The sequence below is a fragment of the Camelina sativa genome, chromosome 18 (genome assembly GCF_030686135.1).
Source record: "Camelina sativa cultivar CO46 ecotype springtype chromosome 18, ASM3068613v1".
In the NCBI taxonomy this organism is placed as follows: domain Eukaryota; kingdom Viridiplantae; phylum Streptophyta; class Magnoliopsida; order Brassicales; family Brassicaceae; genus Camelina; species Camelina sativa.
The window spans coordinates 18175669-18198293 of record NC_141897.1 but is presented as its reverse complement, the minus strand read 5'-3'; the positions used below and the strand labels follow the sequence as shown (position 1 = coordinate 18198293).

The 22625-nt window shown below is 37.1% G+C and overlaps 5 protein-coding genes, 1 non-coding gene and 4 pseudogenes across 13 annotated transcripts; 3 read left to right on the top strand and 7 right to left on the bottom strand.

The window, feature by feature from the left end:
* The first annotated feature begins 286 nt into the window (after positions 1-286).
* On the top strand, positions 287-1540 carry LOC104761733 (large ribosomal subunit protein eL31x). The gene is made up of 3 exons (XM_010484846.3): positions 287-379; positions 508-617; positions 1103-1540. The coding sequence occupies exons 2-3, from the start codon at positions 538-540 to the stop codon at positions 1380-1382; spliced, it is 360 nt and encodes a 119-aa protein (XP_010483148.1). The 5' UTR covers positions 287-379; positions 508-537; the 3' UTR covers positions 1383-1540.
* Positions 1541-1916: 376 nt separating this feature from the next.
* LOC104761732 (uncharacterized) lies at positions 1917-3118 on the top strand. Of its 2 annotated transcripts, none has more exons than XM_087499799.1 (3): positions 1917-2421; positions 2526-2594; positions 2685-3118. In XM_087499799.1, the coding sequence occupies exons 1-3, from the start codon at positions 2059-2061 to the stop codon at positions 2808-2810; spliced, it is 558 nt and encodes a 185-aa protein (XP_087355925.1). In that variant the 5' UTR covers positions 1917-2058; the 3' UTR covers positions 2811-3118. The 2 variants fall into 2 exon arrangements, with proteins under 2 accessions (XP_087355925.1, XP_087355924.1); XM_087499798.1 differs by having other exon boundaries at positions 1965-2421; positions 2523-2594.
* Positions 3119-3546: 428 nt separating this feature from the next.
* LOC104763531 (putative FBD-associated F-box protein At5g56700) lies at positions 3547-4678 on the bottom strand (annotated as a pseudogene).
* A 1484-nt stretch (positions 4679-6162) lies between these two features.
* LOC104761731 (putative FBD-associated F-box protein At5g56700) lies at positions 6163-8801 on the bottom strand. Of its 7 annotated transcripts, XM_087499793.1 has the most exons (6): positions 8670-8795; positions 8513-8582; positions 7428-8400; positions 7032-7268; positions 6779-6919; positions 6163-6691 (listed from the first exon to the last, which is right to left on the bottom strand). In XM_087499793.1, exons 3-6 carry the CDS (start codon positions 8136-8138, stop codon positions 6494-6496), a joined length of 1287 nt encoding a protein of 428 aa, XP_087355919.1. In that variant the 5' UTR covers positions 8139-8400; positions 8513-8582; positions 8670-8795; the 3' UTR covers positions 6163-6493. The 7 variants fall into 7 exon arrangements, with proteins under 7 accessions (XP_087355919.1, XP_087355917.1, XP_087355916.1 ...); XM_087499791.1 differs by having other exon boundaries at positions 8513-8801; XM_087499790.1 differs by having other exon boundaries at positions 7032-8400; positions 8670-8797.
* Positions 8802-10127: 1326 nt separating this feature from the next.
* Positions 10128-12744, bottom strand: LOC104763529 (putative FBD-associated F-box protein At5g56700; annotated as a pseudogene).
* An 815-nt stretch (positions 12745-13559) lies between these two features.
* LOC104763526 (putative FBD-associated F-box protein At5g56700 pseudogene) lies at positions 13560-14940 on the bottom strand (annotated as a pseudogene).
* A 1103-nt stretch (positions 14941-16043) lies between these two features.
* LOC104763525 (putative FBD-associated F-box protein At5g56700 pseudogene) lies at positions 16044-17464 on the bottom strand (annotated as a pseudogene).
* A 1441-nt stretch (positions 17465-18905) lies between these two features.
* TRNAS-CGA (transfer RNA serine (anticodon CGA)) lies at positions 18906-18981 on the bottom strand. Its single transcript has one exon. It is a non-coding gene; the product is annotated as a tRNA-Ser (tRNA).
* Positions 18982-19111: 130 nt separating this feature from the next.
* Positions 19112-21705, bottom strand: LOC104761730 (asparagine--tRNA ligase, cytoplasmic 1). The gene is made up of 6 exons (XM_010484842.3): positions 21043-21705; positions 20281-20871; positions 19937-20193; positions 19713-19842; positions 19554-19612; positions 19112-19445 (listed from the first exon to the last, which is right to left on the bottom strand). Exons 1-6 carry the CDS (start codon positions 21532-21534, stop codon positions 19262-19264), a joined length of 1713 nt encoding a protein of 570 aa, XP_010483144.2. The 5' UTR covers positions 21535-21705; the 3' UTR covers positions 19112-19261.
* Positions 21706-21802: 97 nt separating this feature from the next.
* On the top strand, positions 21803-22601 carry LOC104761727 (small ribosomal subunit protein eS30z/eS30y/eS30x). The gene is made up of 3 exons (XM_019240507.2): positions 21803-21954; positions 22047-22184; positions 22376-22601. Exons 1-3 carry the CDS (start codon positions 21951-21953, stop codon positions 22420-22422), a joined length of 189 nt encoding a protein of 62 aa, XP_019096052.1. The 5' UTR covers positions 21803-21950; the 3' UTR covers positions 22423-22601.
* The last annotated feature ends 24 nt before the right edge of the window (positions 22602-22625 follow it).

Sequence of the window (22625 nt, the reverse complement as noted above, 5' to 3'; positions counted from 1 at the left end):
GATACTTACAAAACTTCATAGTACAAACTCTCAAGTCTTAAGTCATATAACAACAACAACAAGGAATCTCAATCTATGAAGAGATCCTCAAAACTTCTTTTGTTACTTCGTACGGATGTAATCTAAAAGTTTACGGTTTCGGATCAATTTTTCGGTTTTTTTTGGTTTTACCGGTTTATCAAAACCAACCAGTTTATAAATTTGATTAAACTATATTTTGGGCCTTTAATGGGGTACTAAAAACTACGAAAGCGCAAGAAATAGGCCCATTTAAGCCCACTAAATGAATTTTTTAGGGTTAACACAAAGTGCCGCATATATATGCTTACTACTCCTCCCTCGTCGCCTTTCTGTTTTCTCGACGTTCTTCAACCCAAAGGTAAATCTCCTTCTCTCTCTCAATCAATCTTAGCTCAATTCTAATTACTTGACATAGCAGTTCACAGATCTGTTTTAAGCTTTCCGATTAAAAAGTATCGATTGTGAAGTTGTTTTCGTAAATCGCAGGTAAAGAGGTAAGTCGCAGACGAAGAGAAGATGTCTGAGAAAAAGGGAAGGAAAGAGGAAGTGGTGACCAGAGAGTACACCATTAACCTCCACAGACGCCTTCACAAATGGTGAGCTTTTCTCTTAACCCTAGTTTCTTCTTTGCTCGTTGTTAGATTTCACTCTTTGTTTTCATGTTTTTAGCTTCTTGATTGGTTGATTCCGTAGGATTGCTGTGAAAATTATGTTAGTTTCTGTCATATCGTAGTTGCTTTGGTATGATCCTTTATTAGCTTATCTTTTTCAAAATGTAATCAGAGGTTTAGTCCATAAAAAAAGAGATCTTTTGAAAACCTTTCATGGGCAAATGATATCGTATGTTGTGAAAGAACGTCCCAACAGTGTTCAGATCTTATTACTGATTGTTTGGTTTTGATCCAGTTTTTTGAAATGTAATGTTGAAATGAAAGGTTGTAGTTCATTTTGATGTAATCTTGTTCACAGAATTAGGATTTAGAGTTTTGTTTGTAGAATGTGTGTTTTTTTTTCTTTTGTGGGTTTGGTTTTAATGTGATTTAGAATCATTACTTATGTGTTAAGTTGATTTTGTAAACAGCACCTTTAAGAAGAAGGCACCAAATGCCATTAAGGAGATCAGGAAGTTCGCAGAGAAAGCAATGGGGACTAAGGACGTTAGGGTAGACGTGAAATTGAACAAGCAAATCTGGAGCAAAGGTATCAGAGGTCCGCCAAGGAGGATTAGGGTTCGTGTTGCACGTAAGAGAAACGATGATGAAGATGCAAAGGAAGAGTTCTTCTCCCTTGTCACAGTTGCTGAAATCCCTGCAGAAGGTCTCAGTGGACTTGGCACAAAGGTCATTGAAGAGGAGGATTGAGAGAAGTCTTTAGAACAAGTTTTGTTGGTTCTTTTTCTTTACTTTTGTTGCTGTGTTTGAATTTAAAAAAAAAGTCTTGACCTTTTCACTTTCTTCTCTGTAGTGAACCAACTTGAATTTGCTTTATGCAGTTTATTGAAGAGACCCATTTTCTTCTTGATGATTGAATCTTAGTTATACCCATTTGTTCAATTTTACATTTACTGATGATCTTTCTTGAAGATAAACGAACAAACCAAACCGACGGTTTATCCTCTTATCTTCCTTCTTCTCTTCACAGCTCTTTCGGTTTGGTTTGGTTGGTTCGTTTATCTCGAAACGTCGTCGCTTATGAGTGACATCTTCATTTCGAAAGACTCAAATGGCCCAAACATGGCCCAATTATGTCCATGTGAGTATTTGTAACTTAGCCCAACAAAACAGACAATTTTTCCAGCATTTACAGTATACGACAAATAGGAAACGAAGAAGTTCCAAAGTAGCCGTTAACCGCCGAACTCAATTCAAATTCAAATTCAAATTAAAAAATTAAAAAGAGAAAGCATAAAATCTCATCTGATTAGTTTAGTTAGTTGCTTCTCTCTCTCTCTCTTTCATCAATAAATACTGATCCAACTAACAACAACCCAAAGAAGAAGAAGAAGAACACGAAAAAAAAAAAGAAAAAAAAAAGAGAATGAAATCTTCAGGTAGAAGAAAGGCTCTACAGCCCAGAAACATCTTCCTAACCCCAAAAGAGGAGGAAGATACTTTTGTTAAACCAAAAGCTGATGCAGAGCTGAAGAAGAAGAAGGAGAATCTGAAACTGAATCTTGACACAATAATCGATGCTTCTCTTGCGGAGGAGCTGAGCGCTTTCAAGAAGAAACTCGAGAGACTGAGAGAAGATCGTGAAAGAACAGAGAAGGTTCTCAAGGAGAAGGATGTAGCCATGGATCTTCAGATGAGCCATCTTCTACAGAGAGGAGATACACAGAAAAGCCTTGAAATCCAAGTCGATCGTCTCTTCCGATTGAAGGAGCTTCACGCCTATTCCTCCGTAACTAAAAAAAAACACACACACACTCTCCTCCTCCTCCGTTTCTTTTGATTTCGATTTGATTGTTTTATTAATCGCCATTTTTTTATTTTATTTCTCAGCAGAAGATATCTCCGATCCGATCTTTGAGAGCTAAGGAGCATGAGAAGAAGAAGATGAGACGATTCAGCTCCGTAATAAATTGAACACACTCTCAATTAATCTCAATCTCTCATTCGTTTCTTCTTCCTTTTAACTTGTTTTCGACCTACTGGTGATTTCAGGAACCGGAAGAACCAATGGCAGAAGAAGAAGAAGAAGAAAGCTCCGTGAACAAGAATCTCGAGACTGATATCATCATCAACGCAAATGAGGCGGCCATGGAAGAAGAAGGAGAAGAAAGTGAATGAAATGCAAATACAGAAGCAAGCAAATCTGGAGCAGAGGACCACCGAGGAGGATGAGGGTTCGCGTTGCACGACGACGACGAAGATTGCAAAGGAAGAGTTTTTTTTTTTTTCCCTTGTCACTGTTGTTGAAATCTCCCTGCAGAAGGACTCAGTGGACTTGGCACTAAAGGTCTTCATTGAAGAGAAGGATTTAGAGAGTCACACTAGAAATGCTTAGTTTGAATTGAATGTCTTCAGCTTTCACTTTCTTCTTTGTAGCGCAACAACCAACTTGAATTTGCTTATGCAGTTTCTTGGATGCTTCTAAATTGTTGAATTTTAGAGATGATCAAACAGAATCTGAGTATCAAATATATGGATCTAATGACTATAGAATAAATTGACCAAAATGAATAAGGCATAAATTTTGTTAGAAAACATTCAACATTCAAATACAAACCTAATTGTTCTTGGACAACAAAACAGATACGAAACTCTTAATACGACGAGTCTTGGATCATTTTTCAAGTTTCAATCTGGGGAGCATAACATCGTCATTCATCACATGTGCGCGACTGATGTAGATTTCAAGCAACAAGCATGTTTGAAGATAAAAACTCAAGAAGTCCCTATCTTCTTGTCCCTCACTGTTGTACCCTTTTTAAACTTGAAAGTCTCCAGACTATTCAAGAAACATTTAGGAACGGATCCCTGATTATTGCTCCAGCTAACCGGTAAATACACACCATGCTGAGATTTACCGCAAAGTAGCCGACGAAGAAACACTTACGCTACTATCGTCCTCGAGATCGAGTATTCGCAGGTTAGGAGAATCTTTGAGTAACTGGACAAGTAACTTTGACCAATTCTCACGGCATACATATAGCTTCAAACTTTCAAGCTGACTGAAGACAATACCATCCGGATACACATTCTGCTTACAGAAATGAGAGCGCAATAGCAAAGGATTAAATCTCTGTTCTAAGTGAAATAGTGAGACTGAATACTTGTGGATAGATGGAAACATATTTTACCTCTTTACCACTGTTAAATGATATGTGTATTGATAGACGTTTGACATTTGTGATTGATGTGAGGAGCCTTCCCATATCTTCCTCAATATCTTCCATTAAAGTGATATCTACCTCTTCCAGCTCTGGCATATGCTCAATCGTATAGGGGCTTTCACCTCTATAATCAAGAACATCGAAAAACTTCAAAGAAGGGGTAACTATCACATACCCATCTGAAGGACATGCACTCTCTGAACATAAAGATAAACGCTGCAAGGACGGGACAACAACAACTAACGCTTTCACATTGTCATAACAGTGTCGTTCAATTCTTAGATCTGCCAGAACAAGGCAATTGGAAAGAAGCCGTCGCACAGAATCGTCGTTAAGGCATGTCACACATCCAAGTTCCAAAGTTTTCAAGGAAGGGAGACAAACTGTTGGAGGAACATCCACAAGAATGCTCTTGCCGTCAAGTTTCAAAGTCACCAGCGAGTTGCAGGTATACAAACTACTGGGCAATGATACAGCAATTTTGGAAGAAAATAAATCGATACTTACCTCACGCAAACAGCGAGAAACTGCAATCCCAGCCCAGGATTTCAAATCCTCAGGTTGAAGTGATCCATTAAAAGAATTAAAGACCAGGCTTTAGATGACAGGAGCTTTGTGTAATGGCAGATTCTTGGCAATAAAATCCCTCAGGCATGCATACTTCGAACGACTAGTAGGAAAGTTGAACTTGAGTTTAGGCAGCCACATCCAAAGAAACTCCCACTGTTTCGACAAAACGCTGGTTGATACAGCATCTTTTGTTGGAAGAAACGTTAAGATCTTCACCAGCAATTCATCAGGCAACTCACTGATTTTGGCCATATCGTTATACAAACCCTCACACTCTACAGAACTTGGGGTGGGTTTTTAGTCGTCTGACACTAAAAAAAAAATCACAAGAAGAACACCATAAGACAACAACAACAAAAAGTCGGAAGGTAACCAAACAAATTAGTGAAGAAATCAAAAACAAAGCAACAACAACAGAGGAACAGAACCATAAAAAAAAAACGCATAGAATTTCAGGTGATTGACTTAGTGGGAGCGCCCAAAGAACTCTATAAGACGAAAAAGGAGGAGAAGGAAGAACAAGTAGTAGGTTGTTTACCAGCAGTAGTTGTCGGAATCGCAGAACTTTGTCGTCGATAACTCAGTCACTCTCGTCTCATCAGACTGTTTGGCTTCCTCAAACGAGTAGTCGTCACTCTCGTCTCATCAGACTGGATGGGCATGTTATTGGGCCTGTCTTCTTCTTGTGAAACTCTTTCTGAATGCATAGTTGTATATATTTAAGGTCCAAATTGTTGTTTTATTTTTATTACTCTCAAAAAGAATCATGTAAATGTGTGATTTTACATTGAATCAACCTTAATCCAAAAGATACTCGTAAATATTTGTGGAGATATTCCAATCATTCAAACTTTTTGATCGTTTCCTAGAAATTCCATTCATTCGAACTTTTTGATTTCTCAGATAAGGAGACGAATGTTCCACAACCTGAACTGGTTCTGTTCTAGCTAGACTTAAGCCGCGCAAGGCACGCTAATCGTAGAAATTATTATAGAACGTGGCAAAAGAAAATGAACAACAGACGATAGAAGTAGAACTACAATCCACATCTAGTTAAAACACATGTTTTGTTCGAAAAGTAATTTCCACATATATAGTTAAAAACCCAAAAAGACAAAACCTATAAAGCAAGGGAACACATATATGAGATGCATGAGAGGTAGGTGCAAGAAGATTATCAGTCAGGTTGCTGGTCGAAGGGATCCTTATGATGATCTCCTTCAGGACAACTACACTCCTCCTTCTTCATCTTCAGACTAATCAAACAATGGTGAGTTTCTTATATGCTTTTGTCTCTCGGTTGGTAGAGGAATTTGTGTTGGGAGATATATGATTTGACCTTTGAGGGTCTTACGCTATTTTGATATGGGGTGGTAATATTTTCTGTTTAATAACGAATCTTTGGATCACTAGCATAGTGGACGAGTTTGTACATCTTTTCTCCTTCACATTAATTTGTTCTTAGAATTTGTACTTATCTACAGTTTTGTCTGTCAATATGATTATACTTTTTAGGTTAGAAATGGTGTGAACTAGTAGTGTTTGTGTTTCTCTGTTTGCACTCGCTTTCAAATGAGGGTCTAAGCTGTATTGATGATGGGATGGTAGATATTTTCTGTTGCTCTTTGCTTAATTTTCATATTTACCTTGAGCAAAGTATATATTGTTCATCTGATGAGTCTATACGCCTCTTGTACTTAACATTTGTGCCTGGAATCTGCAGTGCTTTCCTCCTATTTATCTTCCATTGTTATAAGTACTTTATTGTCAATTTCCAAGAATCTTGAAGCCTTAAAGAGTTTCAAAGTGACAAGCGATTTGCAAGTATACAAACTACTTGGGAATAACATATCAGGTTCCTTTATAGAAAGGTAAATAGCTGATCCTTAGCTCACGCGCACAACAAGAATCTGCGAGTCCAATCCACGATTCGAAATCCTTGCGTTAAAGTGATCTAAGACGTATCCTGAGCCGCAAACTTTCTATGATGGGAGCTCCGTAGAATGGCAGATTCTAATGTTGTGAAAAAACGTCATTTTCAAGTTTCAGTTGTGGAACATAGCATCATCATATGTGCACGACTGATGTAGATTTTAAGCAACAAGCATGTTTGAAGATAAAACTCAAGAAGTCCCTATCTTCTTGTTCCTCACTGTTGTACCATGTAAACTTAAAAGTCTCCAGACTATTCAAGAAACATGTAGGAATGCATCCCTGATTATTCCTCGAGCTAAGCGGTTCATACACCCCATGAATTTGTTGGAACTGAAATTAAAAATGAAGAAGAATTAAAATCGCAGCAATATTCCATACGAAGCTTTACCGCAAAATAGTTGACAGAGAAACACTTACACCATTGACCTCGAGATCGAGGACCCGCAGGTTTGGAGAGTCTTTGAGCAAGTGGACAAGTAACTTTGACCAATTCCGGCTGCGTATATCTAACTTCAAATTTTCAAGCTGACTGAAGACAACACCATCCGGATACACATTCTGCAGACATGACAACGCAATAACAAAGAAATCAAAGTCAAGAAAATCCGATTACATGTTCTTAAGTGAAATAATGAGACTGAAAACTTGTGGACTGATGGAAATATATTACCTCTTTTCCACTGTTGAATGTAATGCTTAATGATAGACGTTTGACATTTGTGATTGATTTGAGAAGCCTCTCAGTATCTCCGATTAGAATGATATCTGCCTCTTCAAGCTCTGGCATATGCTCAATCAAATAGGGGATTGGACTTCTTTCATCCACAACATTGAAAGACTTCAAAGAAGGGGTAACTATCACACACCCATCAGAAGAACAATCTGTAGTTATACATAAAGATAAACGCTGCAAGGATGGGACAATGATAACCAACTTTCTCAGATTGTCATATTTAATAATCAGATCTTCAAGAACAGGGCAATACGATAGAAGCAGCGGAAGAGAATCTTCATTCGAGTATGTCACACATCGAAGTTGCAAAGTTTTCAAGGAAGGGAGACTAACCGTTGGAGGAACATCCACAAGAATCTTCTGCCCTTGGAGTTCCAAAGTCACGAGTGACTTCAAGGAATACAAACTACACGGCAATAATACATTGTCATAGTGTTCTGACTCTTCTCGGTAAATACTCAGATGTTCCAGAACAGAGCAACAGGATAGAAGCAGTCGAAGAGATTCGTCGTTTGAGTATGTCACATATCGAAGTTTCAAAGTCTTCAAGGAAGGGAGACAAACCGTTGGAGGAACATCCACAAGTATCTTCTGGCCGCCAAGTTCCAGTGTCACGAGCAAGTTGCAGCTATACAAACTACTGGGCAATGATACAAAAGGTTGCATTTTGGAACAAGATAAATGGATACTTAGCTCACGCACAAAGCGAGACACTGCGATTCCAACCCACGATCTCAAATCCTCAGGTCGAAGTAATAAACTATAATAAGAGCAAAGGCGCAGGCTTTCGATGACAGGAGCTTTGTGTAATGGCAGATTCTTGACAATAAAATCTCTCAGGCATGCATACTTCGAACGACTAGTAGGAAAGTTGAACTCGAGTTCAGGCAACCACATCCAAAGAAACTCCCACTGTTTCGATAAAACGCTGGTTGATACAGCATCTTTTGTTGGAAGAAACGTTAATATCTTCACCAGCAATTCATCAGGCAACTCACTGATTTTAGCCATATCTACTAAAGACCTTGATTTTTTTGAATTCATCCGAAGGAGAATTCAGCACTTTACGAGATAGGTTCTATTATTAGCAATAATGAGAAATTGCTGGGTTAAAAAGCCACAACAGAGGAACAGCTTCTATTATTAGACCACTAAAGTAGAAATCGAGTTTAGGCAACCACATCCAAAGAAACTCCCATACGCTAGTGGACACAGCTTCTTTTGTTGGAAGGAAAGATAAAATCTTCACCAGCAATTCGTCAGGCAACTCACTGATCTTAACCATATCTATGTCACAGAACTGATCCTAAAAACAAAAATCACAAGAAACGACCATAAGACAAAAGAGATTTGTCGGAAGGCAACCAAACAGTGAACAAAGCCACAACAACAAAGGAACAGAACCAAAATAAACCAACCTAGAAAGTTTCAGGTGATTGACTTAGAGTGGAGTGGAGGCGCCCGAAGAACTGTAAACTCAATTCAACTCTAAATAGACCGAGTGTTTGTGAGATAGGAATCGAGAAATGGTAGGACCTAAACAAAGCTGATAACGTAAATCAGAAAAGCTCGAACCTATAAAGTGAAGGGAGAATGAAGAAGGAGGAGTTGTTAGTTTATCAGAAGTTATCGGAATCGCAGAACTTCGTTCTTCGCCGTTGATAACTCTCTCTCACACCAATCGAATCACCACCGTCAGCTGCTTTTGACAAACAAAAAAAACCTTCAATGACATAAACATCTCATGGGCCTCTTAATGGGCCTCGATATCCAGTGTTACTAGTTCAAAATCCAGTCTTATTCATTTATTACTGATTTTTTTATTGGATTTTAATGTTTTTTTTTTCTAAAGTGTTTTTTACATACAGTTGGATTGTTAGTTTTTTTTACTAATTTAATTTAAAGATAAACTATGATTTAATCCACGGTAGACTGCGAGACTATATTTTTAAAATTTTAAATATTTAAAATATGTATATTATATTTGTTTGTTATTTTGTTGTTGTTTTATTAATTTTAAATTATATACCTATAACTATTTATTGAATTTACGGGACAATTTTAATGTTCATATATGATTTTAAATAAAATGGTTAAGTTTTTTTTTTTGTTTTCTAATATAAATGTTACTATGTTTTATAAGTTTTGACCCGCGGTACACCGCTTGATTGTGTTTTTTTTTATGTAGAATAATATAGAGATATGTGAGAAGTAATAGTTATTTTATGTGTTTAATGTATATAAAAATTAATTCTTTTCATTTTTAATTTATCAATTACTCGTTTTATTGGTAGCATTTACTCATTCTCTTTGTTATCTTTGTTTAGGAAATTGGAGATATTGTTTGTTTCTATTCTCGATTTTAAGCTAATATAATGTATATTTTTTCAATAAATATAGAAAATATTAAATGAAAACTATTAATTAAGCCGAGATAATTTAGGGAAACTAACATATTTTTTCTATAAAAATCTATTAAAATATATTTGAATATTTTTATGGGATTAAAAATTTAATGTGTAGAGCTGTTTGTGGAAAAATCGAAATGTATAAATGTTGTCCAGCTATTTATGGCAATTAACGTATCAAATTAGATAGATTTAAATAATTCCATTAATTGAGTTTCTACGGAATGTTATTTTAGGAAAACTGTTATGGGTTAATATTGTAAATAAAACATATTAAATAAGCAAAATTTGAAGGTCATAAACTAAAATGTACTTCAAAATAATAATATATATTATTTATACTAAAAAAATATAAAGTAATTATATAATTCATAAACTAGTAATGGTCTCTCTAGAGTAAAAAAACTAGTAACTCAAAATAAAACCAACGACCAGAGTAAGTGAACATAAGGGAGAAGAATGTTCCACAACCTGAATTGGTTCTGTTCTTTGAAAAGAGCCGCAAGACATACACTCAAATCGTAGAAATTATTATTAGTCATCGCAGAATGATAGCAAAAATTTGAAAAAAAAACCCACAACCTTTGATCATTTTTTCAAGTATCTACTGTGGAACATAACATGATCACTGCGAGATTGATGACGATTTCAAATGAGCAGCATGTTTGAAGATAAAACTCAAGACATCTCTCTCTTCTAGGCTTCCCTTGTACCCTTTCAACTCGAAAGTTTTTAAACTCTTCAGCAAAGATTTAGGAATAGAGCTCTCATTGTTGATCCAGCTAACCGATTCATACCCCTCATAGCTTGAATATTGCTGATTCTAAAAAGAGAAATACGAGTTAAAACTACGCTATATCTATTTGTCCTTTTGACCGCAAAACTGTAAAAAACAAAAAAAAAACTTACTTGGAGATTGAGATGGAGGATTTGCAGTTTAGGAGAATCTTTGAGTAACTGGACAAGGAATTGCGACCAATTAACCTTGCATATAATTTTGAGCTTCAAACTTTCAAGCTGATTGAAGGAAATAGCATCAGGATACACAGTGATCTGCACACACATGACAACAAATTTCAAAGAAAACCTAATTGATCAGAACTTGATGTTGACAGATGGGAACATATATTACCTCTGCATTGTTGTACAATGTGAATGAAAGATGTTTGGCACATGTGACGGATTTGAGAAGCTTGACTTCACTGATATCTGCATCTTCAAGATCTGGCATATGCTCAACCAAGTGGGAGATATCACCACGTCTAGCATCCATAAATTTGAAATACCTCAACGAAGGGGTAACTATCACGCATCGATCAGAAGAAACGTCACAGGTCATATCTAAGGATAAACGCTTCAAGGTTGGGACAATGACAACGAAATCTCTCACATTGTCTTTATAGCATCGCCCAATTCTTAGATCTTCCAGAACAGGGCAATGTGATAAAAGCAGTGGAAGAGATTCTTGATTCGAGTATCTCACACGTTGAAGTTCCAAAGTTTTCAAGGAAGGGAGACAAACCATTCCAGGAACATTCACAAGATTGAAGGCGCCTAAAAGTTTCAAACTCACGAGAGATTTGCAGGTATACAAGTCGCTTGGCAATGATGCAACATTGGGATTATCTATATATACACTTATCTCACGCACAAAGCGAGAAACTGCAATTCCAACCCACGATCTCAAATCATCAGGTCGAAGTAATCCAAACATAAAAGTGAAGCTCAAGCTTTCTATGATAGGAGCTCTGTGTAATGACATATTCTTGTCAATAAAATCCTGATATCCTGGATATGGGTCCTCTAAACTATTGCTAAGAATAATGTCATCGTAATCAATGTAGTCAAGTTTAGGCGACCACATCCAAAGAAACTTCCATTGTTTCGAGAGAACGCTGGTTGATACAGCAGCTTTTGTTGGAAGAAACATTAATATCTTCACCAGCAATTCATCAGGCAACTCACTGATTTTAGCCATATCTACTAAAGACCTTGATTTTTTTGAATTCAGCACTTTACGAGGTAGATTCTATTATTAGCAATAATGAGAAATTGCTGGGTTAAGCCATAACAGAGGAACAGAACAAAAACCTAGAAAATTCACAAATCAAGATAAAGTTTTAGACGGTGACCTAATTCCATCATGTCGTAAACATATATAGGCAATAGTCTTTGCCTTAACCTGACGTAATAAGGAAAAGAGATTAACATAAATAAAGTAAATCTTCTATTTTTCCATCACTTCATGTCTTATAGAACATTTTTCTTAAGCCCATCATGTCAATCCACCGTCTAATATAAAGCTCGAACCTAGCTAGAAGGCGAACGGGGATGAATAAGAAGGAAGTGTTTTGTAAGAAGTTTCCGGATGTGAGGGTGGAGGTGAAATAGAACAAGCAAATATATGGAGCAGATGAATCAGAGGTCCTTAATGAGGAATGAGAGTGAGAGAGAATTAGTAGAACATGTTTTGTTGGTTTAACTTGGTTTTATATATTACTCTTCATGATTTATATAATTTGATGTGCTCTTATCATCTGATTTTTTCTTTTAGTTAATCTTTGGTGGTAAATTGTTAAAAATCTCACATTTACAAAGAAACTATCGTAGGGATGATCCATCTAATTAATCCTCAATTTTTTGATAAAGATGTCATGACTCATGACTCATGAGCAGGGAACATAATGTATTGAACACGTAGGGGGGTGTATTGACGGATTTGGATACCGTCAATCATCCCATATAAGACAACATCAAATTTTCGATTTAATCTTAACTTCCTAAAGAAGCATAGCACTGTGTGATTCGGGTTAAGTCAAACCCTTTGAGCTTTCAAACTTGACTTGAGTCGCAAGGCACACACATACATACAAACTACAGGGCAATGATACAAAAGGTTGCATTTCGGTATAATATAAATCGATACTTAGCTCACGCAGACATCGAGAAACTGCCGTTCCAACCCACAAATCCAAATCCTCAGGTTGAATTGCTCCAGGAAAGGAGCAAAGGACCAAGCTTTCTATGATAGGAGCTTTGTGTAATGGTAGATTCTTGGCAATAAAATCCCTCAGGCATGTAGACTTTGAAGGAGTAGTAAAGCTGAAATCGAGTTTGGGCGACCACATCCAAAGAAACTTCCACTGTTTGGACAAAAGGCTAGTGGATACGGCTTCTTCTGTTGGAAGAAACGATAATATCTTGACAAGCAATTCATCAGACAAGTCACTGATTTTGGCCATTTCTTTTACAAACCCTAAGATACTGTCACACTCTACAGATCTTGGGGTTTCCTGACCCTGAACCAAAAAAAAAAAAAAAAAAAAATCACAAGAAACACAGCATAAGACAACAAGATTTGTCGGAAGCCAAACCAAACAAATTAGTAGAAAAGTGAAAACAAAGCCACAACAGAGAACCAAAAAACAAAACCTAGAAATTTCAGGTGATTGACTTAGTGGAGGCTCCCGTAGAATTGCAAAGCCATTTCAACTCTGAGTAAGAGCGAGTGTTTGTGAACTAATTAAGAATCGAGAGAGGGTAAGATGAATCGACAAAGACTCAAAGAGAATGGTGTGGACCGATAGTGTTCATGATGAGACTGTTTGGCTTCCCCTTTAATAATGACAATTAATATTGATGGGCCTCGAACTGGGCCAGTCTTCTTATGAATTTCTTTTAGTTTTCACCAAGTGAATCTGGAGCAGAGGAAACAGAGGTCCACCAAGATTCGTGTTATGCACGTAAGAGAAATCTCTTCTCCCTTGTCACTGTTGCTGAAATCCCTACAGAAGGACTCAATGGACTTGGCAGTAAGGTTATTAAAGAGGATGATTGAGAGATTCACACTAGAACAAGTTTTGCTGGTTTTTTTCTTTTGTTGCTGTGATTGATTTAAAAGTCCTGACCTTTCACTTCTTTCTAAGGAGTAAGGACAGTATCTTGTGACAAGAAGGCACAATTTTTGTTTGAAAGCAATTTCCACATCTATAATTAAACAAGCAGAAACATCCTTAAACGAATACAATGACTCTTTTAAGGGAGCATATAACATGGATCATGCGTGCAAGATTGATGTAGATTTCAAGCAACGAGCATGTTTGGAGATAAAACTCAAGAAATCCCTCTCTTCTTGTCTTCCCTTGTACCCTTCAAACTTGAAAGTTTCAAGACTCTTCAAAAACCATTCTGGAACGGAGCTGTCCCAGCTAACCGGTTTATAACCCAAAAAACGTGACTTACTCTGAGATTAAACATAAAGAGTTAAAACTACGTACACCACATCGTGCTTTTAGAACTACAAAACAAATCAACGAAGAAACTTACATCATCAACAATGAGACTGAGGATTTGCAGATTAGGAGAATCTTTGAGCAACTGGACAAGTAACTTTGACCAATCATCATTGCATATAAACAGCTCTAACTTTTACAGCCGACTAAAGACAATGCCATCACGATACACACTCTGCACACATCACACACACATAATAAACAAAGGATTCAAACTCAAGAGAATATAATAATTTGAGATTGAAAACAAAGGCTTACCTTTTCCGCAGAGTTGAATGCTACGCGTAATGAAAGACGTCTGGAAGATATAACTGATTCGATAAGATCTTGAGGATTTCTCAGAACAACGATATTAGCCTCTTCAAGCTCTGGCATATGGTCAATAGAATAGGAGAATCCTTTACAATAACAATCTTCAACTTTGTAATCCTCAAAGTTGAAATACTTCAAAGAAGGTGTGACTATGATACTCGCACCAATAGAACATGTCGAGTCTATATGTACAGATAAACGCTTCAAGGAAGGGACATTAACAACTAACCCTAGCAATGTGTCGCATCCAACTCGATGAATAAACAAATCTTCAAGAACAGGACAACTTTGTAGAAGCAGACGAAGACAATCTTGATTTAAGTATCTCACATGTCGAAGCTCCAAGGTTTTTAAGGAAGGGAGACAAACCTTCCGGGGAGCATCCACAAGAATCTTGAAGCCTTCGAGTTTCAAAGTGACTAGCGATTTGCAAGTATACAAACTACTTGGGAATAACACTTTATGTTCTTTATAGAAAGGAAGATAGCTGATGCTTAGCTCACGCGCACAACGAGAAATTGCGAGTCCAACCCACGATTCGAAATCCTTACTTTGAAGTGTTCTAAGACGTATCCTGACGCGCAAGCTTTCTATGATGGGAGCTCCGTAGAATGGCAGATTCTTGTAGATAAAATACTGACAAAGGTATGAAGATTTTGAAAGATTGAAATCATCAATGGTGTTAGGGTAATCATCGAGCTCGAGTTTAGGCGACCACTTCCAAAGAAACTTCCACCGTTTGGACAAAACGCTAGTTGATACAGCAACTTTTGTTAGAAGATACGATAATATCATAATCAGCAATTCATCAGACAAGTCACTGATGTTGGCCATATTTTTTGTTAGAAACAGACTAAAAGGATTTGTCAGAAACCAAACCAAAACAAGCGAAAACAAAGCCACAACTAAGGAACAGAACAAAAACCTAGAAGGAAGTCGCTTATAAATATATAAACCTTTGGTGGGCTTTAGGCCTAGGTGAAGCTCTATCAATTAGTACTACCTCATTATTGAAAGGATCCGACCCGGAAGATAAAGGTTTAATTACATTATTAGGGAGGACTTACTAATATGATACCAATGTAGTTTTAATTTTATTCTTATGTTAAGAACCTCACTTACTAGATATTTGGTATTAAATCATGACTGACATTGTTTCTTTTGTTAGCTTGAATCTTCTGTGACCATATGTGATTACTGATTACTGGTTTCGTTAGACTAATTATTTTGACTCTTGTTTGATTTTAGGAAAATTTGAAACTGGAGTATGAGATTGAGATGAAACTACAAAAGACATGTACATTTGTGTGTTTGACGGTTAATTCAAATACAACAACATCAATGAGTAGTATTATTAACTTAAGCAGTGTTGTGTATGTTATGTGACAACTAAGAATCTCAAATTTTTATCGAATTGAGTTGAATCTGATATTTTTAGTTCTTCTTTGGCTTTGTAGTGTAGCGTGTGCAAACGTCAAATTTTTATAAGATGTTATGAGCAGGAAAATACACCCATATGCGTGCTCAGATCGGTTTACATAATTATGGAACCTAGACGGATTTGGGTTGGGTCAAGTTACCTTTTTGACTCCTTACGAAAAGACAACATCAAATTTTCGATTTGTAACTTTTTTTCTAAGAAGCATAATAAGAGTCAAGACTGTTTGATTCGAGTCAGGAGATGAGGTGACCTTTTAAGCTTTCAAACTTGAATTTTACGACAATATTTGAGCATAAGGAGACGGGTGTTCCAAAAACCTGATTTGGTTCTCTTCTTTGAAAAGAGAGTTGTGTCGCAAGGCATACACATACAAATTGTAGGTGATACAAGGCGATATAATTTATCAACCAAATGATCAGAAGGCAATAGTTATTTTTGAAAGCAAGTCCAAAATCTACAGTTAAATATCTAATTCTTGGACAACAAAAACAAACATTTAAAAACCATAATCGAATATACCGACACTTTGATGATTTCCAAAGTTTCTTCTACGTTGCGACATAAAATGATCAGTCCAAAATTGACGAGTACTGTGCGTCAAGCAACGAGCATAATTTAAGATAATACTCAAGAAATATCTTTCTTCTTGTCTTCCTTTGTACCCTACAAAGTCGAAAGTTTCAAGAGTCTTCAAAAAATATTTAGGAACAGAGCTCCCCTCAAGACTAGGCAACTCGTGGAAATCAATGTTCGGTTGAAAGTTGCCAAATTGTATATAACTCTGAGACAACAATAGGATATAGATAAGATTAGTAAACTATACGCTTTCATACTGATAAATTTTATATCAATAAAAACTTACAGAAGCGTCGAGATTAAGGACTCGGAGTTTAGGTGAATCTTTGAGCAACCGGACAAGTAACTTGGACCAATACTCGTTGATTATACATAGCTTATGATGTTCAAGCTGATTGAAGACAATACCAGCATTATGATACCCGAGCTGTACACGTGAAAACGCTTACAGATATAGGGTTAAACTATATATAAGTAAAATATAATGCAATTGATGAAAACTTGGAAGTTTATAGATGAAAGACGTTTGACAGATGTGATTGATACGAGAAGCTTCTCGGGGTTTTGCTTAACAAAGATATTTGCCTCTTCAAGATCAGGCATACGCTCAACCAAATAGGAGCATATACTTCTAGTATCAACAACATAGAAAGACTTCAAAGAAGGGGTAACTATTACACACCCATCATCAGAAGAACATTCAGCGTTTATATTTAAAGATAAACACCGCAAGGAGGGTACATCAATAACTAAAGCTCTCATATTGTCATCATAGCCTCGGTTAATACTCAGAGCTTCAAGAACAGGGCAGAAGGATAGAAGCAGCGGGAGAGAATCTTCATTCGAGTATGTCACACGGAGAAGTTGCAAAATTTTCAAGGAAGGGAGACAAACCGTTGGAGGAACATCCACAAGAATGTTCTTGCCTTCAAGTTTCAAAGTCACGAGCGTTGTGCATGAATACAAACTACACGGCAGTAATACCTGAGAATTAACATCCCATACATACAAATAGCTGATACTTAGCTCGCGCACTCGGCGAGAAACTGCAATTCCAACCCACTGTTTAATATTCTCGGATTTAAAACGAAACTTGAGGACCAAGCTTTCTAGGATCGGCGCTCTGTGTAATGGCAGATTCTCATAACGATACATCAGAAGTGAAGACTTTTTTGTATGATTAATATCTCTGTAATCATCGAAATCAAGTTTAGGCAATCACATCCAAAGAAACTTCCATTGTTTCGACAAAACACTGGTTGAGACAGCAACTTTTGTTGGAAGGAACGATAATATCTTAACGAGCAAATCATCAGACAACTCACTTATTTGCGACATATTGTTCACAGGTTTTGTTGGATAAAAAATCCCTAATCTAGGATCTCACCAAGAGAAAAGGCAAATACAGCCTTAGGATCTCACTAATCTAAGAAAAGGCACTGAGGTAGAAGGATCGCTTCGATCCAAGGACTGGATTTGATGGTTGTAAGTGAAGATGATATGATGATGATGAGACAAAGAAGAGAGATTGAAGCAGATTGTTTATGTTGATTTTTGCTGATTGATTTCATCCAGTGTTCAAGAAAGCGTTAGGCGGTATTTGGGCGGTGACCTAGCGCCTAGCGCCTAGAACGCCTAATCGGGATCTAGACGGTTTTCAGGCGGTTTAGGCGTTTACAACATAAAACATAATATATATAATTATGTATAAATATATGTTAGAAAAATAAAAATATATAAAAATTATAAACAAAAGTAAAAAAATACATTTATTTAAGTTATATTAACCACATATAAACATTTATAATTATTTATACTGATATAAAACTTAATAATTTAAATATATGTAGTTAAAAATCAAAAATATATATATTAAAATTAAATTAATGTAATTTAAAGCGGTTCAGGCGGTCATTTAGGCGTCTGCTGAACGCCTAGCGCCTAGACGGCGCCTAAACGGCTTTCTTGAACACTCATTTCAACGTAACTAACCAAAGGCATACAAATAGAAGCCCTAATCTGAGTTAACCGTTTAGCGAACCAAACCGGTTTAATAATCCTGTCACAAACCCAAGATAGTAGAGTATTACAATCGTCATACTTTGGTCTTTCCGAACCTGAAAAAAATAATATTAAAGAAGGAAAAAAAGAATAGCGTGAGATACAAACAATGCCACATTGACACCGAGCAACAAGAGACAAAACCCTAGAAGATCATGTGATTATAAATATCGACGCCTCTAGCAGAACCTTAGCTTGAGCAGGACTTCAATTACTTAGACCATGATTGAATTAAACTGACCCGTTAATATTAACCAGACCCGTATCAGGGCTTAAGAGAGGAGCTAGAGAGTAATTAATTTGCTGCAATGGAGATGGACAGAAGATGGAGGAACTCAAGGTACCATTTTTTTGTCAATCTCCATGTTTCAGGGGATTTTCAACTGGGTAATTGCATTTTGTTTTCAGGGGATACAAAATTTGTAGCTGCAGTTTATGGACCTAAAGCAGGAACAAAGAAGTGTCCCCTAAACCCAGCATGTGAAACACTTGTGTAGATGCAGGATTGGAATCCCTTAAAAGAATCTTGCCGGTAGAATACTAGAATCTATATTTTCAAAGTTTACTACTCTTTTAATGCAATTGCTCATCAATCGATATCTTTTTTATGACCCTATTCATCGTTAATAATAAAGCTCAAAACCTATACATTTTCTTGTTCGTTACTCTGTTGATCTCTGTTTTGACTTTTTGAGGTAAAAATGGACATATAAAAGAAGGACGTCAACAGCAGGATTCGAACCTGCGCAGGCCAACAGATTTCGAGTCTGTCTCCTTAACCACTCGTACATATTGACTTTTGTTCTCTTATTATCTAATTCTAAAACTTTAAATTGAAAAGTTTTCGGTTTCCAATTGTTATCAACATAGTTTTGTCCAATCATTAATAGAGAGTTTGTGGTATTAACTGAATTTGGTAAATCGGGATAATCGAACAAACCCAGTAAAATAAAGAGTCAAAAAACCATACAATTTTCATTTAACCAACTTAAAGTATAAACTAAACCGTGTCGGTTATCAAAACCAGACCAGTTAATAAAAAACGAAATTGTGTTTGTAGAGATGTCTAGAGAAGAATCAGAGATCAGCTTTTCCAGGATACCTAGGGAAAGGAATAACGTCTCTGATGTTATCAATTCCTGTAGCGAACAGAATCATGCGTTCGAAGCCAAGTCCAAATCCACAATGCTTCACTGTTCCATAACGGCGCAAGTCAATGTACCACTTATATGGTTCAATTGGTAGACCCATCTCCTTGATCCTGTAAAAAAACAAAAAAAAAAACAAAACAGATTTTGCTTCATAAACGATCACAGAAGAAACCAAAATTAGAGCCAAATATTTGAATATTGGTTTCACTTTCACACACCTCTGGGTGATGACATCATATCGTTCTTCCCTTTGGCTTCCACCAATGAGTTCTCCAACCTGATATACAAAGAAAACAGATAACCAAAATAGCCAGTTGATGTGTGTTTTCCTCAATGATTGAATGGCAATATAAGAAGACGGTGAGTTTTATTATTACCTTTGGAACGAGGACATCCATAGCAGCAACTGTCTTTCCATCATCGTTAAGTCTCATGTAAAAAGCTTTGATTCCTTTCGGGTAGTTATAGACAATAACTGGCTTTTGAAACATAACCTCTGTCAAGTATCTGTAAGTGCAAAGACATGTTTGGTTAGCAACCATTTCTTGCAAGTGTTTAAAAAGTTGAGGAATGGTTTTTTTTATGAAGGATTATCACAAACCTTTCATGCTCTGAGGCCAAGTCGACTCCCCACTCCACTTTGTTCTCAAATTTCTTTCCTTCAGCTACAGCTCTCTCAAGTAGCTCTACTGCTTCAGTGTATGTTATACGCCCAAACGGGGTTGAGGCTACCAATTGTAACCTCTCAATGCATCCCCGGTCGAAATTCTTAGCCATAAGTTCCATGTCATCGTAACACTTCTCGAGCAACCACTTGCACATGTATTTCACATACGCTTCTGAGCAGTTCATGTCGTCCTACACAAATTTCAAAGAAGGTTTCTAAGATACTGCAGCTATATTGTGATTAAGAAGAGACAAAAGAATACCATATGTATATATTACCTGTAGATCAGCAAAAGCAATTTCAGGCTCAACCATCCAGAACTCAGCAAGATGCCTTGTAGTGTGAGAGTTCTCTGCCCGGAAAGTAGGGCCAAACGTATACACACTGCTCAGAGCGCAAGCATAGGTCTCCACTTGTAATTGACCAGAAACTGTCAAGAAAGCTTGACGGCTAAAGAAATCATTGGAGTAATCAATTTTTCCATCTTTTTTAGGTAGTCCAGGCTTAAGCTTTGACCTTTCTTCAACTTGAGCTAAATTCGCCTTTGCTATAGTAAGTTCATCAACAGAAGCTTTAATTTCTTGCTTGCTTGCATCGGCAGCTTTCAGTTGCGCTACAGCTGCACCTTTCTCCTTAACGATAAGCCTCGCCGCTTCAACATCAGCCTCGGTGGGTGGAGGGTTAACAATGAGATCCTTCTCAACCTGCTCAGTGTGGTTGATTAAGGTTGTTACTTGGAACATTTCACCAGCACCTTCACAGTCACTTGTTGTGATGATCGGAGTGTGGACGTAAAGGAAACTATGTTCTTGGAAGAAACTATGGGTGGCGAAAGCAAGCGCATTACGGATTCTTGCAATTGCTGAGATCTGAAATCATAACAAATATCACCATAAGCACACAGTATAAACTCAGAGCTTCAGAGGTCAAACAATAAAGTATAGATCTTCACAAGTCAACTTATTCAGTGATACAAATCAAACAGAGAGACATATTAACAAGTTTGAATCAATCTCAGTGAAAGAAGTAAGACGTATTACCGAGTTAGTCCTGGGACGAAGATGAAGCATATCTCTGAGAAACTCAAGAGTCAACTTAGTCTTAGGAAGCGGATACTTAGCCTCCACCGTTCCCACATCAATCACCTTCTCAACGCTAAGCTCAATCATCTGCTTATCTTTACCTTCCGGAGGAAGCTTCAAAACTCCCTCAACAGTCACACAAGTTCCCGTCGCTACCAACTTAGAGAGATCATAAAGAGACGAATCAACCATAACCTGAAGATTCGCTGGACAAGATCCATCGTTCACCGCAAGGAAAGCAAAAGCCCCTTTCCCTTGCTCCCTTCCGCTTTTAACCCAACCGCCGATTCGAACTTTTTGACCGGCGAGTGTAGCTCCGCCGTCAGGTCGACCTAGAATCGATTTAATCAGAACACGGTTAGAAAACTCCGCTCTCTTCACCGTGGATCCATCGTTACCCAATGCAACGGCGGCTAACTCGTTCGCCGGTGGCACAATCTCATCAGCCATTGTTTTTGATCTTCGGAATCTGAAGCACGAAATTTTGGGGAGGCGTCGCGATTTGAGATAATAAAACCCTAAAAGAGGTTTCAGAGTCTTTGTTATTGAGAGGATTCTGCAGGGTTAAAATTGGAAATTTAATAATACCAAAAGATTCCAACGAATAAGATTGAATCTTTTGTTTCGTATCTAAAGTATTGCCTTTTTTTTGGTCAAAAAAAGGCCCACTACATATTGGCTTACTATTTATTTATTGAGCCTAAGCCTAATAAAAGGCCCAATAGAACAACATCAAGGGAATATATAAATTACACATTCATTTATCTAAAGAAACCCTAATTTCTGAGCTTACGCACTCACTCGTTTCAGCTTCTCGCAGCCGTCGTCGGTAACCGAAGTACAAAGAGAAGAAAAGCAAATCAATCATGGGTAAAGCCTCGGAAAACTTCTTCATTTTGTTTATTTTTTCTTCTGATGCGGGATCTGTTTAACAGTGAGTGTTTTTTGTCAATGATTTACAGGAAAGGTTCATGGATCTTTGGCTCGTGCCGGTAAGGTTAGAGGACAAACACCCAAGGTTGCCAAGCAAGATAAGAAGAAGAAGCCCAGAGGTCGTGCTCACAAGCGTATGCAGCACAACCGCCGTTTCGTCACCGCCGGTAATATTCCCGATCTCGATACTTTTACTTTTTATTGGATTAAGTCTCTTGCATTGTTGCGTAATTTAGCTGAGAATTGCTTTGGGGAAATGGTAATTGCTTTAGAATGTTTTGTTGAACCAATGAAGCTATCATCTGTAAATGGATTTTGCTTAACAAATCGTTTACACTTTGTTAATTGATTTGTGCAGTTGTTGGTTTCGGAAAGAAGAGAGGACCTAACTCTTCTGAGAAATAGATTGGCAGAGAAGCTTGAAAAGAATCTTTTGTCTCTCACTGAACTTGTATGTTTTGGTAGAGAAGCTGGGAAAATCTATTTTGTAACTTTGGGAATCTTTGTTCTTCTTCGTTTAATTTCTTTTGGCACTTAACTATTATGTTTTGATTCTATGCTATGAAATACAGTTTTTTTAGTTATTGTTTTGCTCAACAGTTTTACAC

What these genes read in the sequence shown, in the direction of transcription:
- LOC104761733 (XM_010484846.3), top strand. Translation starts at nt 538, where the DNA reads ATGTCTGAGAAAAAGGGAAGGAAAGAGGAAGTGGTGACCAGAGAGTAC. An exon ending in CACAGACGCCTTCACAAATG is followed by an intron (nt 618 to 1,102) that starts GTGAGCTTTTCT and finishes TTTTGTAAACAG; the next exon opens with CACCTTTAAGAAGAAGGCAC.
- LOC104761732 (XM_087499798.1), top strand. Translation starts at nt 2,059, where the DNA reads ATGAAATCTTCAGGTAGAAGAAAGGCTCTACAGCCCAGAAACATCTTC. An exon ending in AGCTTCACGCCTATTCCTCC is followed by an intron (nt 2,422 to 2,522) that starts GTAACTAAAAAA and finishes TTTATTTCTCAG; the next exon opens with CAGAAGATATCTCCGATCCG. An exon ending in AGATGAGACGATTCAGCTCC is followed by an intron (nt 2,595 to 2,684) that starts GTAATAAATTGA and finishes TGGTGATTTCAG; the next exon opens with GAACCGGAAGAACCAATGGC.
- LOC104761731 (XM_087499790.1), bottom strand. Translation starts at nt 8,138, where the DNA reads ATGAATTCAAAAAAATCAAGGTCTTTAGTAGATATGGCTAAAATCAGT. An exon ending in CATTCAACAGTGGAAAAGAG is followed by an intron (nt 6,920 to 7,031) that starts GTAATATATTTC and finishes TCATGTCTGCAG; the next exon opens with AATGTGTATCCGGATGGTGT. An exon ending in TCGATCTCGAGGTCAATGGT is followed by an intron (nt 6,692 to 6,778) that starts GTAAGTGTTTCT and finishes TTTTAATTTCAG; the next exon opens with TTCCAACAAATTCATGGGGT.
- LOC104761730 (XM_010484842.3), bottom strand. Translation starts at nt 21,534, where the DNA reads ATGGCTGATGAGATTGTGCCACCGGCGAACGAGTTAGCCGCCGTTGCA. An exon ending in TTGGCCTCAGAGCATGAAAG is followed by an intron (nt 19,843 to 19,936) that starts GTTTGTGATAAT and finishes TTGCACTTACAG; the next exon opens with ATACTTGACAGAGGTTATGT. An exon ending in TGGATGTCCTCGTTCCAAAG is followed by an intron (nt 19,613 to 19,712) that starts GTAATAATAAAA and finishes TTTGTATATCAG; the next exon opens with GTTGGAGAACTCATTGGTGG.
- LOC104761727 (XM_019240507.2), top strand. An exon ending in CCGCCGTTTCGTCACCGCCG is followed by an intron (nt 22,185 to 22,375) that starts GTAATATTCCCG and finishes TGATTTGTGCAG; the next exon opens with TTGTTGGTTTCGGAAAGAAG.